Source organism: Paralichthys olivaceus, chromosome 20 (genome assembly GCF_024713975.1).
Source record: "Paralichthys olivaceus isolate ysfri-2021 chromosome 20, ASM2471397v2, whole genome shotgun sequence".
Classification (NCBI taxonomy): Eukaryota; Metazoa; Chordata; class Actinopteri; order Pleuronectiformes; family Paralichthyidae; genus Paralichthys; species Paralichthys olivaceus.
The window spans coordinates 14417080-14436491 of record NC_091112.1 but is presented as its reverse complement, the minus strand read 5'-3'; the positions used below and the strand labels follow the sequence as shown (position 1 = coordinate 14436491).

The window sequence follows — 19412 nt, the reverse complement described above, 5'->3', positions numbered from 1 at the left end:
AAATAGGTGTGTAGTTCTGATACAATGTAAGTAAATGTTTGAGTAAGGGTATGTGTCAGGTGTGTGCACTCGCTCTTCTGCAACTTGTCTTGAAGTATGTGTGAAAGTGAAAAGATGGTAGTGTGTGATGAGGCTCAGACACAGGTGGGGATTCAGATAAGCAGTGCTGTGTGCATACTGCATATGTACAGTATACTGGAGGCTTCATGGTATGTGTGCTCAGCTAAAATGGGATCATATAGATGCTCAGCCTCCCGCCAGAGCAAGAGACGCTTTGCAAATACAGACCTGGGTCAGAGAATTTGAGAAACCCTCAGGTACTGAGCGGGGAAACCTCTGGTGGGCCGTGTGAGAAGAGCTGTTTGTTTGACCACACATGAGGAATCTTGTGTGTGTTTTCTTTTAGCAGCCAGGCTATATGTGAGTCCATATTAAAAGAAGTTAAAACTGTTACTTTGAAGCATCGTTATTGATGGTCAGTACAGAGGAAGGGTGTCACTTTGATACAGCAGTGTGCAGGACACTGTGGTTAAAATACAGCAGAGTCACCAGAGACACACACACACACACACACAGTGGCGACAGTGAATTAGATATAATGAAACATGACATACATAAAAACACAACATATAGATACAACTTGTAAAGTTTTTCCTGTATTCTTCACATCATGATATATTGATATCAGTTTGTTATACTTGTAAGTCAACTTAACACTATTACTCTTACTGGTGTTGAAAGTATTTTTTCACATATTTACACATATTTACACACACACACACACACACACACACACACACACACACACACACACACACACACACACACTAAAGTGAAAAAGATTTTTAAAAAACTTCTGGTTTATACACATCAGTTGAAAACTAGCAGTGAAATACACAATGAAGTACAGTAACCTTTGCAAATGTCACCCACCTCTTGCCAAATATCATTTCAATAATTTACAATTCAACTGCCCACTTTTTTTCCCAGTCAAATCATTTTATGATCCACAACTTCCGTGTACAGTGAATAACAAGACACACTGAGTCTATAACGTGCTCACAAAGTAAATATACACATTTTGACTTGTGATCAGTGAACTTGTCCTGTGTGAGCTGCCCTGATAAGACAGGGGGACACAGCAGGGGACACAGCGAGGGACACAGCGAGGGACAGTGTGTGTGTTTACCGACCCTCCTGTGCAACGTGTTACAGACCGTGAGTGTAAACTTCAGGGCAGATGTGACGACGACGACGAGGGCCCGGCTGTGAACCGCCCCCCAGGAGGGCGGGTGCTACATGGTGTGAATGGCACGTTAGAAGGGGGCGGGGCCGTTGTGAAAATTACTACATCCACCCTGAGTGAGTGTTCGCACTCACACGACGACCGCACCGGACGAGACCCCTGCCGCTGAACGCCTTTCTTCACTGCACCTCTTCTTCTTCAGACCCGATCCGATCCGATCTGATCCTTTCCGTGCCATGGCCAAAGGAGAAGGAGGAGAACAATACTCCAACACCAGTTTGTTGAATAAACCGCTCAACTCGGATGGCGTCCAGCTCGCCAAGAAGGTGGGTCCATTCATTTTAACATTCATTTCTTATTCCGGGCTTCTTTTCATTTAAATCAGAACCATCGAGGAGGAGAGGCTGCTGCTTCTTTCCCCTTTCCTCTGTTAAACAGAATAATGCTGTGGACGGAAGGAGCACACCGGTCCAGTGAGATTTTAAAGCAGTGACTCAAAGCGCGCCTTGCTCATTGTCATATTTCGACACAGGAGTGGCCAAATAAATCACCCAATTAATACAAATAAACCTCCCAAAAATAAAAATAAATCACTGTTAAATTCACTATATCAGCTTCTGTGGTCATTCACCAAGAGGCATAATTCAAAAAATCATATTAAACTATATATATATTTTCATTGTTCAGTGAAATTACTTTTCAATCCTATTTTTTTTTTATTATCTACAGACAATAATCATTTATATTTTTTCGATGAACTCATTCACCCAGACACTGAGCTAAATTTAAACCATGAACATGCCACTGCCCCCCCAATAGGTTCATATTGATCGTATGTCTTATCGCGTGCATGTCTGCGTGGCTCACCACAGTGCACAGTGCATATAATATATATGTATTTGTGTGTGTGTGTGTGTATATTTGTATATATATATATAATCACATATTGGAGTTTCTCATCGTGGTAAATCTGTGTCTCATGAAAGTAATGGCATGGAACTAAAAGCTGTGCCTCTATCACACACAGGGCAGGGTGTTGCCTCCACCACGAGATATCTAGGCTACATCCTTTATATCATTTAATGTGGAACACATAATGATGCGTTCACGGGCTTCTATAAAACCTCCCACCGCCTTAGACAAGGGACTGCACTTCTGTCATCTGTTTGCATATGTTAATTATAACAACGTATTAAAGATGAGAAGATTATATTTTATCAGAAATAACGTGACGTGTTTTTTTTACTGTCATACAAAATAAGGAGGATTTAAAAAAAAATGCATCAGCATCTTAATTCATTGATATATTAGTGGATTGTTGGGGAAAAACAGTGATCACGGGTTTTCGCGTGTTTTTATTTCACAAGAGTCAAATTGCATTTTAAACGAGTGTCAAAGGAAATCCCCTATTAATGTGACATTTCGAGTGCAGTTGTGTGAAAATCCTGCGCAGTTCCTGTATTTCCCATGGCCCCGAATGCAGCAGCAAACAGCCACCAAGGCGACGTGTCAGATAATGAGGGATCAGATCAGAGGAGCAGTTCTGAAAAATCTTAGCCATCTAACATCTGTCTTTGTGGACCACTCTCTTAACATGTTGCAGGTGGAATCCAAAATACATTTCTAATATTCTGGGGAAAAATAAAACAGACCCACCCACTCCTCGTGCCACTGACTGGCTGAAGCATGTTAACTGTTTATGGTACAAACATATTATCAGGAGGAGCTGGAGTGGTGGCATTTGAGGTGTCCTGTCAGTTTTACAAAACACTGATGACCACACTCATTGACTATATGGAATGAGAGGAATATTTATTTTTCTGAATACAACATACACATGGCTCCTTATGATCCATACTGCCAAGTGTATAGTTTCAAAGCTGTGTGAGCATGAATATGCTGTCACATTACTGTGACGGTTGCATTAAAAATGAAGCTGCACCCTCACTGCATTGTCTGTTCAAAACCAGGATGAGAAAACATGAATACTCTTGTACATACTAGTGGAACAGGTGTTGGAGAATATCAGCCTGATGTCATTTGGTCACAAGCCTTAGTCAGGCGCAGAGGGTCTTTAGTGACCACTCCTTCCCCGGCTTTACAGCTTTATTACTGAGTTTAAGAGGGAATGTGTAAAAGTCACATGGCGGGTGTAAAGTTTGATCCATGAGACACTGCACTCACCACCACAGAGACTCGACCTAAATCCCCAGATCGACCCAAGTCCTGCAAGGCCAGCAGCCATTGCGTTCCGCCACAACAGTTCCAATAATTGCTCCTGTGTGTTTGAAGATGCTGTTGGTGGCTGCTCATTTCAGCCAAGAGCGTATTTTATCACCTAAACAAATCCATGGCTGGGTGCTTCAACAAGATAAGAGGCTGTTTTATTCCGTTGCAGTCATAGGGACGTTTTGTGTTCTGGTCAGATCCGAGGCGAGACAGTGCCCATTTTCTTGTCCTGAGCTTCATTGACAACAAATACTGATTATGTTCCTGCAGTTCAAGGACATTTTGCACAAACTGAACTTGAAACAGATCTTCTGTTTTGTGTGGGGCTATTAACAGAAGCAGTCAAATTCTTTGACCACTTGAAGAGAGGGCAGACTAGGCAGCGCCAAACACAATCTTTTGATTGGTCAGGGAGGAGGGTGTGTTTTCTCTGTGGGCAACGGTGGTCAGAACACTGGTCAGGCTGGCAGACATCCATTTCAGTGCTAAGTCAGTCCAGGCCGCTGCCAAGGGGCTGTCGATCTGGCGTTTGGTGTGTGTGAGTGGCACCATGGTGTTGTCATGTCCTGGATCTAATCACCAGTAATTTGTGTGGCCATTAAGAGTTGTTTAGAGTCTTGACTGTGGAGGAAATTATTACATGTACAGTGAGGAAAAAAGAGCTCTTGTTAGGAAACCAAGGGTTTCTTGTTTCCCAGTGGCTTCCCCGGACTCCTGCCAAATATGCTGCATGATGGTTAGCTTTCTGCCTCCTGCACTTTCCTGGCTCCTTAAGACTCTTGCTGATTAAAAATTCAGGGCACATTCTTTATGAGGCACTTACAAATGTATTATTGTCTTAATTGGACTAGTGCGACATAATTGGGAGAAAAGTTTGAAGGAACTGCAGGTGGAGGATTAAGTAGTTCAGATAAAAATTGAGAAAGTTGTTTATTTCTAAGCCAGGGGAGTATGTATGGGGCATGCAGAATGAGTATAAGTGGCATAGACTTTGCCAAACCCAGCTGCAAACAACTTTGGATACTTTCTCCTAAAGTAAGCTAATGCATATGCATGGGGTGTTTGTTTGTTGGGCATTGCCTTTACAGTAAAAAGTCAGATTTCACATTTACACAAAATATCCTCATCATTGATTAACTCTGTATTTTCTGTTCTTTCTTTTTCTCCTCAGTATGAGCACAAGGACAAGTTGTCAATCTGCAACAAGTTGAGCTATGCTATCGGTGGCGCACCCTACCAGATCACTGGATGTGCCCTGGGCTTCTTTCTGCAGATTTATCTTCTGGATGTTGCTCAGGTGAGTTGCTCAAGGTTATTTGAAAACTTTCCTTAGTGTTATAATATAGTCCTAAAATAAATGCCCTGCTGTTCTTAAAAGACTTCTGTACTGTGTTTGTAAAGTTTGAAGAGGTGGAAAAGATTTCGCTCTTCTTTCCATAATTATCTCCATGATTGGGCTCTACAGTATAAAAAGGCTTAGAAGGGTTAGTTCTGAAAAATGCAGGGGAGGGGGGCGATGATGAGCGGCTCGCTTTAATAGGCTCTGACACTAATCTGATGGTTAAGGCCAAAATAATGTGTAAGTCAACAGTCTCCCGCAGTTAAGCTTTGTCTGGCCACCAAGACTGTTGATTAAGAGTATATTGGGTGACTCAGCATGGTGCAGATTGTACAGTCAGGAGTACAGCACTCATGCTGCAGGTTGAACAGCAGACAAGGTTAAGTTTACAACAGTTACACTAATCTTTGTGTCCTCCACTTTGACAGCTGGATCCCTTCTATGCCTCCATCATTTTGTTCGGTGGCCGAGCATGGGACGCAGTGACGGACCCCACAGTGGGATTCCTGGTCTCCCGGAGCCCATGGACACGTTTCGGGCGCATGTTGCCCTGGTAGGTTTCCTCAACAGATTTATACAATAACTGCATGTGCATTATTAATGTTTTTTTATTTTTATAGCACTTTCCTCCTCTAGCTGTATTATTCAGGTTTTGTTGCTAAAGCCCACTGGTGTCATTAGAGCTCCCTGAGTTACAAACATGCTTTTTTTAATGAATGTGTGGGGCTGCTCTTATCTTCACTGAGTCAGACCTCAAGTTGGAATTTTTCCAGCAATACACTGACCATGTGACAGTGCTTAGGGGCACGGCTTTGTGGCACTCTGCAGATTCATCTCTCTGGAGGGGTTAATATAGGTCATGCTATGGCAATTACTACTGTAACACTTCCTTGTTGCCCACATGTGTATACAGTATGTTCACTCATGCTCTCTCCCTCCTCTCTTCATTGTGTCACTCACACAAACTCACACACAGCTGCTGTCATACATGCTGGGATTCAAATAATCAACTGAAAAGTGACTCCAGTTAAATGGTCCAGGGAGCGTCTCTAAGGCCAGAAGTCAAAGACTTTTTCTGCGTCTTTTAACAAACAAATACAAGCAGTCCCTGCAGCAAGCGTGGCCTCTGGCATGGCTTTGACAAATATAACTGCTGCCTGCTACTGAGTGTTATTCTTGAAGGAAACAAAGAATCTTCCTGGAGGATTTCCACAGCTGTTTGACATTTTGATGGTTCCAAATGAAATCTCAAGATAGTCTTTGATTCAGACAAAAGAAAATCACGGAACTTTCTGGGAAATCTCATAATACGCAGCAGGGCCCGGACCATAATTGCCTGTGGCTTGGTGTGGCAGTCACGCTGTGGAAGCGGGCAGCCTGTGATGCCTCAGTCTTTTTTCACGAAAAGGTTACTGACCCTTTTCTTTTCAGCCACCATATCCCCTCCCCCCACGTCTCTGCATCTGAGCAACCAAGTAGAGTTCAACATCTAAATATCAGACTGTGCCTTTTTTCCTTCACTATGGTTCATTCGGCACCCAACACTGCCAACCCCCCTGGAACTCTCAGTCCAGGTTCAAGGGGTATATGTCACACGGTTACATAGGTCTGGTGTAGGGTGTCGGCCTGAGCAGCTGGTTAAAGTGGCTGCCAGTCTTGTCAGCACTGTAGATGTTGTATTGCTTCCTTCAGCAGTAGATGGGAACATGCAGTACGTCAAGAGGTGATTGAAAATAGTCACGTGGAAACAAAAGCGACACTTTCACAGGATGAATGAAAGGTTGGAGGGTCTAGGTGTGGCGCTACACCAGCTTATGTGCAATCTCATCTGCTTGATTGAAAATATCATCGTCCTTGTTGCTTAAGAAACCTTGTGTACTCAAATGAGCCATAATGATCCCTGGTGATTCACCTCAGTTTCCTGTGGTAATATTCCCTTGTGGGCGACTACAGTGAGAACACCGGCATAATTAATTTAGATCAAAAAAGAATGATCATTCTGTTTTGGTTAGCACTTCCTGTGACGTGTCGGAAATGTACTAATTTGGAAATGGAATGAAGTTATGGCAGCTATGGAAAATATATTCAAATGACTTTCTCTGATCCTGCTGGAGGATTATAAATTGATGATAAAGGCTTTTGCAACATATGAGCAATTTTGGTGTTTTCAAAATCAAAAGCAATTCTCTGCCGTATATTAACCATTGTATATCTAACTTTTAAAATATCCCTACATGTTAGCAGGAATATTCTGGATTTTTGGTGTGACTGCAAAGCTTTAATGTAATTTAAAAACTACACTATAAAAACTAAGAAAGTGCCACTGTCTTTTCTGAATGCATAATCTAATGTCTAAAATTCTAAATAAGTGTATTGAGCTTTGATGTATACAGTAAATTAAGATCGATCAAGCTCAATTAACTTGACGTCTTGATATCATGTGATGTCTTTACTTTAATTTTCACCCAGCTCTGAGACAGAGCATCTCACCCTTTTGTTGTCAAATGAGGTGTGGTGGTGATGGTGGTGGTGACGATGGTGGGATGGGTGCAGGATAAGATGGAGGAATGACTGGTATGTTGGGTCTCTCCGTAGACTTCATAGGTCTCATCACACCCACTTCGGCTTCTGAGAAGCAAGGGAATGAGTAAAAGGAGCTGGAGTAGCTGCATTTCAGAAATCTGTGTTTAGGAAGAGGGGGAGGGGAGAGCAGTCAAGCTGGCTCCTCATTGGTCCATCCCGAACACACCACAGGCCTCGGCCAATAGCGGCGGCTCAGACAGGCCTGTCAGGATTTTTTAAAGAGTGGCTGTGGAATTCAGTGGGGTTACTCCAGTTCAAGGTGTGGGAGCAGAATGAATCTCACTGTTGCTGCCGGAGCGATCACAAGTGATGAGCTGCAGCGTTCTGCCTCTCACTTTTATAGGCATCTATTGTCAGAGATTTAATGCAGAATAATCCTCATGATGTTTTCACTAGTGTGTTTCATCTAAATTGTATGAATTGTAGTTTTCTTTCCCCCAGAAAAGGCCCTTTATATTCAAATACTTTATATTTATGCCATGTTTTTTACATTAGTCCAGACTGGACAAACTAAACACCTTTTGAGTTTTTATGACAATTTCTTTTTCATGTTTGGAAGGAGAGGGTGAGGTGAGGGGTGTTCAGCTGCAACATGCAATTTTACCACTAGATTTCACAAAAGTGTCTTTCTTCAAAATTCTATTGCCACTTCCACCAATAAAGAACTGACGTCTGTGTTGGCCAACTTACATTTAAAACTGGTAAGTATGTGGGTGTGGGTGTTCCAAATTATTCAATTCATTTTCTCCGAAATGTAGGCTTTTCTCAGATTTCTTAAGTTAGCGTTGAAACCGTGACATCAAGGCATCGGAACCAAATGTTATGCAAATTTCCTCTTTCATTGCATCTGCTCACACACATGCAATCGTAATGGCTGCCGGAAGAGTGAACTCAGGTTTCACAGTCTTGTTAACTCACCCCTCCCGAGTCAGTACGGCTATTTCAGATGACATATGAATATGATTCCAGTTGCGAAGACTGGACAGAACATATATAGCCTCCTGTGTCGCTGCAGACCTGCAAGCCCCGTGCACAATCTTAGCTCAGCCTTGCAAACTGTTTTAAGAACTGCATGTACTGAGGAAGATGGGACTTGCAAGTTTATTTTAAACAGCCGTTCAGTCTTGTCGCAATCATGTTTGAGGATGCCTCTGTGAAAGTAGAGTATGCAAGCAAATGAAAGCAATTTTTTCACAGATAGATTGATTATGAGCAGGATCTAGCATGTTTAATCTGGTATATGTTCAACTCTTGAGGCACAGAGGAATTAAGCAGTGAAAGAGAGCGCAATGCAAAGTGTTGTGTTATCACCGGATAAACATATGCTTTAACTTGCATTCCACTCACAGGACACACCCAAACTCACTGCCAACTAAGTGCACAGTTAATCACATCACATGCATGATAGAGCTCATTGAACGCTGCACCTCCTCATGGCGCCTCTCTTTACAGCTCATGCTGTTCCTCTAAATTTTAAGTCCATTGAGTTGATCAGCTGCGAGTTCTGCTTCTGAGCCCTGGATGGTTGACAGGGCCGTGGCAAGAAGCTGCGTCACTGTATTTATACACGGCAATGTCACGCAATCCGTACAAGGAGCATGATTTCACATCCTGTCAGATAAGGATGAATCACCCAATGGACGTAGTTAAATTCCCCCCCCTGGAATAGATGGAAAAACCAATCGCCTCGATTGGCTTTATCATGTCCGCTCTCCCATTCTTTTTTTTCGGAAAATGACCTCATGGGGAATTTGTGTAAGGAAGCAGGGGAGGTGGAGTACACAATGGCACGGATGTGTTTAAATATGTAAAACATGTTCTTAGTCACATGAGCAGTTGAAACCCTTCTCTTACACTCCCTCAGACTCAGAGAGCATCAATCATGCAACAGAAGCAGTTTGTTTTGCAGCAATCTCCAACTTTATCCTCTCATAACCTTCATATCCAGCCACACTTCTGCTCCAGCTCCAGCCTCCTTCACTTATGTGAACACCAGGGCCGTGATATGTGAGAAAAAGTAAACTGAACGTCCACTCCCCGCTGAGGACAAATTGGCACGTACTGAATGAAGCACGCAATCAAAGGGGCCACAATTTGTTATGCAACACGTGGCCCCTCTCTTCATGTTTGTTTACAGAGTGAAAAGCATGTCACGCTGGAGTAGGATCACGTTTTCATCCACTGATGTTGTTGTTGTTGTCTCCTCTCGTCCCCCCCCATCTCTCCCCTTTGTCCATGTGCAGGATCCTCCTCTCAACCCCACTGGCTGTGCTCTCCTACTTCCTTATTTGGTACGTTCCTCCCTTTGAGAATGGCAAAGTCATCTGGTACCTTTTCTTCTACTGCCTCTTCCAGACCCTTCAAACTGTGAGTAACACAAACACACACACACACACGTACCATATGTCCAGTACAAGGTTATAGAAAATGTTTGCTTTCCTGATAGGATTTTTAATATATACACCTTCAGTGGCTCCCTAAAAAAAGTATTATTCTATTGTTATTATGTAGAACATAACCTTGAACTACCTTAAATAGTGCAGTGCCTGTTCTAAACCTGCCTGTATATAATGGGCTGTTTTCGTGGTTTTCTTTCCGAAACTTTAAAAGTGACCTGTAATTGAGTCAAGACAACAAAAGACCTGCTGTAGGATCCTAAACCCTCTCCACCACCGCTGCACAAAGAGTTGTTTGTCTGTTTTTTCAAAGTTCAGTGAAGCTAGATTCAGTGCGCAGAGCCCCAAAGATGGAGAATCAGTTGTCGTGAGCGCGCCCGTTGCTGAGATCGACAACATCTCTTACGTCGAGAGCAGAGCTTTGGTCACTTGTTTATTAATATTGAATATAACGAACGTTGATATCGTACCACATTATTGCAGATAAGATGAAAGGTTCTTAAATATGTGAGCCACAGCAGATAGATAGAGATTTCTGGAATTATTAGATGGATAGATAGATAAATATAGTGTCATGTTTTTCTCTTTTATTATCACATAATGAAGTGATCTTGCCTGAATACACACAGTTTGCCAGGAAATCCTTTCATTTCACAATAATCGAAAACAAGCATCGACTTACAGCCTGGAGGATGTTGGCTTAGCTAAAGAATGGAAAACAGAAGGGAATCTGCTTCTTATTTATGTCTCTGCACAATTTCCTGATGTGTCGCACATCTACTTCGACTTGTTTTGACCAAAAGTGAACCAAAGGGCTGCGTTCATTTGCTGAATTCTTTTCCTTTTTCTTTGCCTTCAGTGCTTCCATGTGCCATACTCTGCCCTCACCATGTTCATCAGCTCTGAGCAGAAGGAGAGAGACTCTGCCACTGCCTACAGTGAGTATCACAAGAATCTCCTCACAGAAAACATATCAAGTGGTCACCTCATCAGTGACCAAACATCTCTCGTGTTTCTTCCCAACCAGGGATGACGGTGGAGGTCCTGGGAACCGTGCTGGGCACAGCCATCCAGGGTCAGATAGTGGGAATGGCCAATGCTCCCTGCCTCCCTGGACCTGCTGAAATCGCTGCTGCACTGAACAACTCCACTAAGTCTGTTGCACTCAATGACTCGGGGCCTGTCATTTCCCTGGAGCACACGGTAAACAGGCTTATAGCAACTGTTCAAACAGTGTGGACTGAAGATGAGGGCTTTAGTAGAAGTTGTGATACAAATTGTGTTCTCCCTTTCGTTCTTCCTGTGCAGAAAGCGGCCTACATGATTGCCTCTGGTGTCATCTGCGCCATCTATGTCCTCTGCGCTATCGTTCTTTTCTTCGGTGTGAGAGAGAAAAAAGGTAGAGCATTAATCCCTCATTTAAACTGGCTTTATGCTTCAATTTAGATGCCTGTAATTGCTCATTAAAGCCTTAAATCAAAGCTAAAAATGAAGGACCACACCTTTTCTTGCCTTTTAATTTCATATACCAGGTCATTGTATTCAGTCGTGAGCCCTAATCGCATGATTTTTCACAAATAACAGTCCTGAAAGTATGGAGTGACTCAACTTTATTGATTAGATGCAGATGAAGACACTTCATGTGACAGAGCTGCTCCAATACGGATTCACAATTACATCTCATGCTTTGGGCTGACGGGCTGCGTGAAAGCACTCAGGCTCTGGTTAATTTAAAAGCCTCGTGACCAGCGAGGGGACTGATAAGACACATTTGTCCAGTACAAGCTGAGCCTGAGAGGCGGCTGCTCACGTCACATGAACTGTAAACCTGTGCTAAAGGATTGTTAAGAGCTAAATATGACAGTGAAAGCTATTTTTCATCTTTGTTAATTCTTTTTTTCCCTCCTTGCAGATTCTTGTCGTCCCAGGTCAGAGCCCATGTCTTTCTTCCAGGGAATTAGGTTGGTGATGGGGCACGGGCCGTACGCCAAGCTGGTCATGGTCTTCCTCTTCACCTCATTGGGTTTCATGGTGTGTTTAGAGACATACACATTTTTCTTATGAATTTGATATATCTTTTTCAATCATGTCTTTTCGTCTCACTTGACTCTGCATCTGTGGGATGTTTGTTTCCTTTCTATTTATTTTACTGGTTCTTCTGATTTTCAATGTTTTGAGTGTTCAGCTTGTTTACAGTTTACAGGGTGCCTGTGAGGTCAGTCCAATATGTGTGTGTTTCGACATTACATTTTGTTTGTGTGTTTATTCCTACAGCTCTTGGAAGGAAACTTCGCTCTCTTCTGCAGCTCCACCCTTGGCTTCAGAAACGACTTCCAGAATATTTTGCTGGTCATCATGGTGAGTGAACACACACACACACACACACGGTGTCTCCATAAATTCAGACGACTCCACTCTTACTTAATATGTCTTTACCTTAAAATGTAATGATTTACATTATGGGGGGCTTGATTCGCCATGAATTTACTGTGTAAGGGATTTAGGTCCCTCCATGAGTAATACCTGGACCACATACACACACACAGACGCCGGTGGCATTTCCAGACAATTGCTAGTTGCAACGTTACCATAGCGATTACTGCATTCCCCTCCTCATTCTGAAACCTAACAGCCTCCGCGTTTGTGTGGAATACATGAATCCATTAGCTCCAGAGTGCAGACAAAAGCTTTGACTCCCAGGATCATCACATAAATCGTCTTCAGTTACAAAGCCACTCTGGACTTGGGTTAGACAGCGGCGTCTCCTGGCGGCCCATTTCCATGATGTGTGTCCACTCTGCCTGAATGGCAGCCCTTTCCCACAGACAGTAGAAGAGCCACACTGGCTTCTCCTTTAATGACATGTCCTCCAAAGAGAAATTTCACACGCGAAAGCATCAGTCAGCCTTTAGTCCCTGACAGGTTTTATACCCAATTAATCTAAAGATGTGCCGACTGTAGCACGCCCAGCTTGACTGTGCAGGGTGAGAAGGTACAGGTTAGAGAGGCCGAAAAGATTACACATTTTGATCCTTTACTTTATGGAAAGGATTATGGAGCCAAGCTAGTGACCTTTTTTATTTAAGTACAGTTATTAAGTGAAATTACCTTTCAGAGGCTTCACCACGGAGCTTTCAGAGAAGCTGCACCTTTATGAAGTTACTCTTGATCAGCACTAAGAGAATCTAATCCTCACCTTCACTAATATGACAAGACTGGCGGACTAATCTGAGAAGCCGGGCTCTTATTAGTGCAAAGATAAATTCAAACTAACAGGTGTTATACAAGAGGACGGTAAAGGTCAAATCTAATGAAACATTGTGTGAGAGAGAATCAGGAGTTCATCAAATGGTGCCAAACAAAAAGAGCCTTGTGTGTTCACTTTTTGTCAGTGTGAGGCAGTGAGCATGCCACAATTCACATTGTTCCCCGGCCTCGATGCTGCACGACAAATTAGTGCATTTTCAAGAGCTGGACGGTGGTTACACCAGAGGAGAGGCAAAGTATGTCGTGCTGCAGGGTTTCATTTGGAAGGAAAACACTGAGGTTTGCTCTATGAGGCCCAATTATAAGATAAAGGCCAATTAATGGATAATGACGGCATTGATTCATGAGGGAGAGGCTGATGAAGCTCATAATGGTGACTGCACGGAAGTGGCAGACTCGGCTCAAGTGCGCAAATGCAACACAAAAATGAAAAGACAGTCTTGAACTTTCAAATAGAAAGGAAATTAAGTTTTTAATTTTTCCAGAGTTTGCCTTTTACACAGGAAAGACGTGTGGCACTGCTTTTTTATCCTGAGACTCTCACTTGGACATTTGCGTTCTCACATCCAGCCCCTGTATGTGCATGTGTGAAAGCATAAAACAGACTCGTATGACTGTGCAGTGAGACAGAAGAGATGTGTGGGAAGTTTATCTCTCAGCTAAGCATCTCACTTGTGTCCATCGGAAAAGATGGTGGAAAACACAGTTTCACACAGGCCTTGTTATCTCTCCGTTATTCAAACACTGTGGGGATCAGAGGTCATACTGATCTGACCGAGCCCTCTGCCTGCTCCCAGAGAGTCGATAGGATGACCCCTGTGAAGTGTTGCATCACATCGGGCTCAGGTTTTGTTTTTGGAAGAGCCGGAGAAGCCGTATTCTCTTCCGCTGTTGTGTTTGGCAGGTGTAGGGGGGGTCAGAGGTGCTTCAAGGTCTGAAGCTGAAGCATTTTAAGAATTCACCTAATTCCTGTTCATTTACTTGTATTTAACGTGACACACGGCATCATCCAGACTTTTTTCTCCAAAATCATGTTAGTCTCTAATAAACTGCCCAATGTGGAATTTATGTGTGTGTAAAAACAAAATAGCTGGTTAACCTGAATTTGAATGTTTTTCTTCTCCCCCACAGCTTTCCGCTACTCTGGCCATCCCCTTCTGGCAGTGGTTCCTCACTCGCTTTGGGAAAAAGACGGCGGTTTATGTTGGCTCCTTGGTAAGAGCCACAATTCCTTCCAGAAACCACTTCTAAGTCAAATTAAGTCCGTGTGATTGACAGGAATATAGTGTTATCCTAGTTTCTGTAAGAAAACTGCTCAAGAGTCTTAAGAGACTTGTTTTATGGAGTAAACCTGTGAAGGGCAGCTGATCTGCTGTGCTTTCTTGGTCTCATATATTTATCGTCTTTCCAGTCTGTGGTTCCCTTCATGATCCTGGTGGTGTGTCTGAAGAGCAACCTGATCGTCACCTACATCGTCTCCTTCGCTGCTGGGGTCGGAGTGGCCGCAGCCTTCTTGTTGCCCTGGTAAGAACATTGCTGTTGCCTCGTTTTGCTTTAAACATGCAGGACCATCGAGTTTGTATAGCGGCTCACAGACATGCAACCTCCAGACATTTTCTGGAGGGGCTGTAAGTGAGAGCGCAAATGTCTGGCCAGCCCCCTTGTAAAAACTCGATGAGAGAGCTCAGCAGGAATGTGGACACTCTCCAGAGTTCATATCTGAAAACAGCTTATGTGTGAAACCAGTGCTGACTCTTGACTCTGTATCTCTCAGGTCCATGCTGCCCGACGTTGTTGATGATTTCCAAGTGCAGAACCCGAACTCCACCGGCCACGAAGCTCTCTTTTACTCCTTCTATGTCTTCTTCACTAAGTTTGCCTCTGGCGTCTCCCTGGGCATTTCCACTCTCAGTTTAGAGTAAGTACTCACATGATCGAACACACACATAACCTATATTCTAAATGTGTTGTAGGGGCTTTATCCCATAGACAGAAAAAAAGTCAAAATGAGGCTAAGCCAAATCTCCCAGCACCCAAATCCCTCTTCAAAGTGAGGAATTCCTTTAAATGTTCTGTTAAGTACAGTAAATGTGTGTACACGTCTCACACAACTGACTTTACAGCAGTGCCACTTTTTATATCTGTGATTAGATGGGAAACTTACCTTCATTAAAGATCTATGCTCTCCTAAAAATGTATGACAATCTTTTACTATAGAACATGAACACATTGAGTTTCATTGTGATCCTTGTGTTTTCAGTTTCTTGATTCTGTTTCATCTCTTTAGTTTTGCAGGCTACATCAGCAGAGGCTGCTCTCAACCAGAGGAGGTGCACATAACCTTGAAGGTGCTGGTTTCCGCCGCGCCCGTCGCTCTCATCATTGTTGGCCTGTCCATTTTGTACTTTTATCCAATTGATGAGGAGAGAAGACAGGGCAACCGCAAACTGCTCCAGGAACAGAGGTAAGACTGGGCCTAAATCCTCTTTCTCTTTTGCGTTCATGCATCTGAGAAGCAAATGTCCAACTGAAGATGCTCTTGATTTCTTGCAGGGACAACGAGACAGATTCAGACACAGAGACGACAGAGACAACAGAGCTAACCAAAATGGCGTAGGATGACCCGTGGACCAATCGGGTGATCAACTTGGCACTTTGCACTGGACAGGACATGCGGACCTGTCGGCCTTCTCGCATCACACAGACACCACTCTATCCAATCACACTGCTGCTGTTCCACGTCTCCAGAAATGTGTGTTTTTCAAAAGAATCGCTTCGAACCACGCTGCGGACTCTAAGAACAAACACACCTGCCACATCTGGGACATTTTCCTGCCATGAAATTCATTTCCTCTTTGATTCCGGATCTCATAAAGACTTAGGTTTTGTATCACATACAATTTCTGATTACTGGACAAAAACTTAATTTTTTCTGGGATCCTTGTTTTGTCAGAGTTACCATTACTGGTGCTACTCGCTGGAACTGAACATTTACAATCCTCTTACAACCAACAAAAATGGCCTTGAGCGCTGAGCTACAAACACCTTTATAGTTCAGAGACATAACCGTCGAAGGAAACTTGAACAAAGCGAAAACGCCTTAATTTCAGATCTGTTTTGGGTTTGAACATTCAAAACGGAGACTTGTGTCGGTCACTCGCTCCTGAGTCATTAGCTTGACTTGCTGTGTCTTCTGAACGTTTTGTAATTTTGCATTCAGCCAGTTTCCATCTCATTCCCATCACACAGTTTTTTTTTAAAACCTTTTTTTACTTAAATAAGCTGTAATAATGTGATGTTGGAACCAGTGGCCAGACAGTAACAGCTGTGGTCTCATTGTAGTTCATTAAACTAAAACCACTACACAAGTAAATTTTACTTTGCAAACGTAACTGCAATTATTCTCCAGCAATTGAATTATTTACTTTTTATTTATAAGTGAGCTACTGAAGAAAGGAAAAGCTTTTCTCTAAATGCTTTCACTTCCTTAATGTTAAGCCAAACAAAAGGTGACTACAGCCGCTACTACTTTAGTGATATTATTTAAATATTTATTAGTTTGGATGTTACTGTTGATGAATGCATGTTAGCTGCAAAGTCATGCTTCCTGCAGTATTTAAATCTACTTAAAGCCTGTGAGGTTGGTTTTCCAACTGAATTTATAGAAGATGAGGAAGATGAGGAAAAAACATTCACGCCATTGCTACTGTCTTTGCTCCATATGCGTCTGAAAAAGGGAAGCGTATTATTGTGGAAAAAGGATGGGAAGGTGTGGATGTGAACTTGTTGTAGTCTACCTTTTCTTTTTCTTTGAATTTTTCTTTTTTCTTTGTAAATATTGTACATGTTTTACGCAACAACCCGGGATTTTTTGTGATCATCACAATCCCAGTAATTCAGATGAGTTCAATATTTATATTTGTTGATATGAAAATGTGTATAGGCGTTCTCATTTGTTATCCATACTCTCATATTCCACATGTTTCTGACAACTGAGTTGCCCATGTGACGTTGTTAGTCTATCAATTACAATTTTTTTTCTCACCAGTTGATCCTTATATCCTTATTGGTGGATATGGTTTGCGACAACACAGTGCCATGTTCACCCCAAAACCCCATTTAACTGTATATCATGTAAATGTCATCCTGTTTCATTTTTACCATGTTTCATGTCGTTTAAAGCTCCGCCTGTGAACTTCCCTCATGACTCTTGAGGCTGTAGCCAAATGTGTGAGCTTTAATCCTACGGGGACACACAGAAGCCTTGTGTACGTGCCTCCTGTGTATATGTAGATATTGTATGTAAACCTGTAAATATCTTTGATATATGTGGCTGCAAGTGAAATGAACGTTGTACATTGTACTGTCGTAATTTAAGGAAAAGATGTTGAGACTGGAAAAAAGGAGTTAATAAATACTAACTGATGAAGTGTACAATGAAGGAGATGCCGGCATGTCTTTGCTACAAACTGAGGGGGAGATTTTAATTCCTGCACTATTACATTACACAATGTGTCTGACAGTTTTGTACACACCCTGTGTAGGACATCCAAAAATGCCCTTCAGAAATATCTGGAACAGCTAATGTGAGCAGGAGTAAAATTAAAATCACCGGTAGGCAAAAATAACTTAAATGCAGAAAATTAAGGGAAAAAATGCAGATCTAGCACATTTATCAAACACGGTGTGATGTGAAGAAATGATAAATATTCATACGATTCACTGTCAGTAGCTTTTCAGTTGAACTATATACAGTAGTTGGTCCAGTTCGATGCTTATAATGGATGTTATTCATTGTACACTACTGACATCTAGTGATCTGTTTTTTAACTTAAAAAAAACTATTTTGACCATTTGAAAAAATAGCTTGAACATTATATATTTCTGTTATTGTTTAATAGTAATGATTGCATCTATAGAGAAAATCTGGGGGTGTAAATATAAGCACATAACCCATTATACTTAAAAAGCAGCATCAATGGTAGAGGCATAAATAATAGTAAACTATTTTTTATATGTTAAACATGTATATATATATAGTCTGTGTTAAAGACCAACAATTGATTTAACACACAAACACTAAATCATGACTTAACACTATAAGGTTATATGATATTTGTCATATCAGGTGCTGAGTTCAGTATTTGTCATAGTCTGCTAAGGTTCGTGCAACATTATTAAAAACTATTAATGCAAATCTTAAATTATTTTCCTTCATTAATACCATAGACTGTATATACAGATTCATACACGTGCTTAAAGATCCAACAAGACTTGATACAGTGAAGTCTTCTTCTGTAACGTGTGTGCTTTTATTTTGAAGGCAGGATGCTGAAGCGACGCGCCGGAAGTGTTGTGCCGTGTTAGTATCGGTTAGCATCATAGACTGTATGGTTAGCATGTAGCATCCCTTCCTGTCTGTTAGCAACGTTAGCTTCTCTTAATCTGAATAACCGTAAACAAGTGACAGCCACCAGCCTCCTTCATGGACCGGAGTCCCTGCTGACTTTCCCCGCTGCTGAGCTGCGAACATGGCGGCCAATCCTCCGGGACCAGGCTTTCCGAACAAGACCCGTGTGGCCATCCTGGCGGAGCTGGACAAGGAGAAGAAGCGCCTGCTGCAGAGCGGGTCCATGAACAGCCCCGGAGCCAACATCCCGCTGTCGTCCAGACCGAGCCTGAAGGACGCGAGGGACAGCGCCGAGCAGCAGCACATCGCCGCCCAGCAGAAGGCGGCCCTGCAGCACGCTCACGGACACTCGTCCGGCTTCTTCATCACTCAGGACTCCTCGTTCGGGAACCTCATCCTCCCGGTGCTCCCCCGCCTGGATCCCGACTCCTGAGTCTTCAGTGTCCCGACATATACTGACCTAACCCGGGCTTCGTGGACACTGTGGAAAAAAAAACTCACATGCAAATGCTCCCCCGTTGTTCTGTTACTCTTTTATACGATGTGTGTCCTGTGTGTGATTTATGCATTAAAGTAAGTGATTAAAATGAGGCATTTGAACGCATCATCAGTGTTGCTTTATTTGCAGGGGCGCACAAAGGAAATGTGGGGTCCTCAGAGTTACATTACCTGTCTATGTCCTTAACGAAGACTGTTACCGATGGACAGGGTGATCAGTCATTTACTGCTTTAAGGGTGTAATAACACGTGGTGGGTATTAAAGGAGGAGTGTTTAGTCTATTAGAAAGTGTTAATTGCTTTTAAACATGGATTTTTATTATAGTACTGACAGAAAATTATGTATATTTACTGAGTACTTTTTTAAATTGGTGTTTCAATATACATACTCCAATATGGATAGATGGATGGATAGATACTCTATTGATCCCAAAGGAAATAGGA

The 19412-nt window shown here is 42.5% G+C and overlaps 2 protein-coding genes across 2 annotated transcripts; both read left to right on the top strand.

The window, feature by feature from the left end:
• The first annotated feature begins 1351 nt into the window (after positions 1–1351).
• On the top strand, positions 1352–17501 carry mfsd2ab (MFSD2 lysolipid transporter A, lysophospholipid b). Its single transcript, XM_020090895.2, has 14 exons — positions 1352–1572; positions 4647–4772; positions 5243–5367; positions 9641–9764; positions 10653–10731; positions 10821–10996; positions 11102–11192; positions 11706–11824; positions 12068–12151; positions 14192–14275; positions 14472–14584; positions 14835–14978; positions 15348–15524; positions 15614–17501. Exons 1-14 carry the CDS (start codon positions 1483–1485, stop codon positions 15675–15677), a joined length of 1596 nt encoding a protein of 531 aa, XP_019946454.1. The 5' UTR covers positions 1352–1482; the 3' UTR covers positions 15678–17501.
• A 29-nt stretch (positions 17502–17530) lies between these two features.
• Positions 17531–19074, top strand: LOC109631642 (SOSS complex subunit C-like). Its single transcript, XM_020090511.2, has one exon. The coding sequence runs from the start codon at positions 18592–18594 to the stop codon at positions 18901–18903; it is 312 nt and encodes a 103-aa protein (XP_019946070.1). The 5' UTR covers positions 17531–18591; the 3' UTR covers positions 18904–19074.
• The last annotated feature ends 338 nt before the right edge of the window (positions 19075–19412 follow it).

What these genes read in the sequence shown, in the direction of transcription:
- mfsd2ab (XM_020090895.2), top strand. Translation starts at nt 1,483, where the DNA reads ATGGCCAAAGGAGAAGGAGGAGAACAATACTCCAACACCAGTTTGTTG. An exon ending in TCACCTCATTGGGTTTCATG is followed by an intron (nt 11,825 to 12,067) that starts GTGTGTTTAGAG and finishes TTATTCCTACAG; the next exon opens with CTCTTGGAAGGAAACTTCGC. An exon ending in GCAGCCTTCTTGTTGCCCTG is followed by an intron (nt 14,585 to 14,834) that starts GTAAGAACATTG and finishes TGTATCTCTCAG; the next exon opens with GTCCATGCTGCCCGACGTTG.
- LOC109631642 (XM_020090511.2), top strand. Translation starts at nt 18,592, where the DNA reads ATGGCGGCCAATCCTCCGGGACCAGGCTTTCCGAACAAGACCCGTGTG.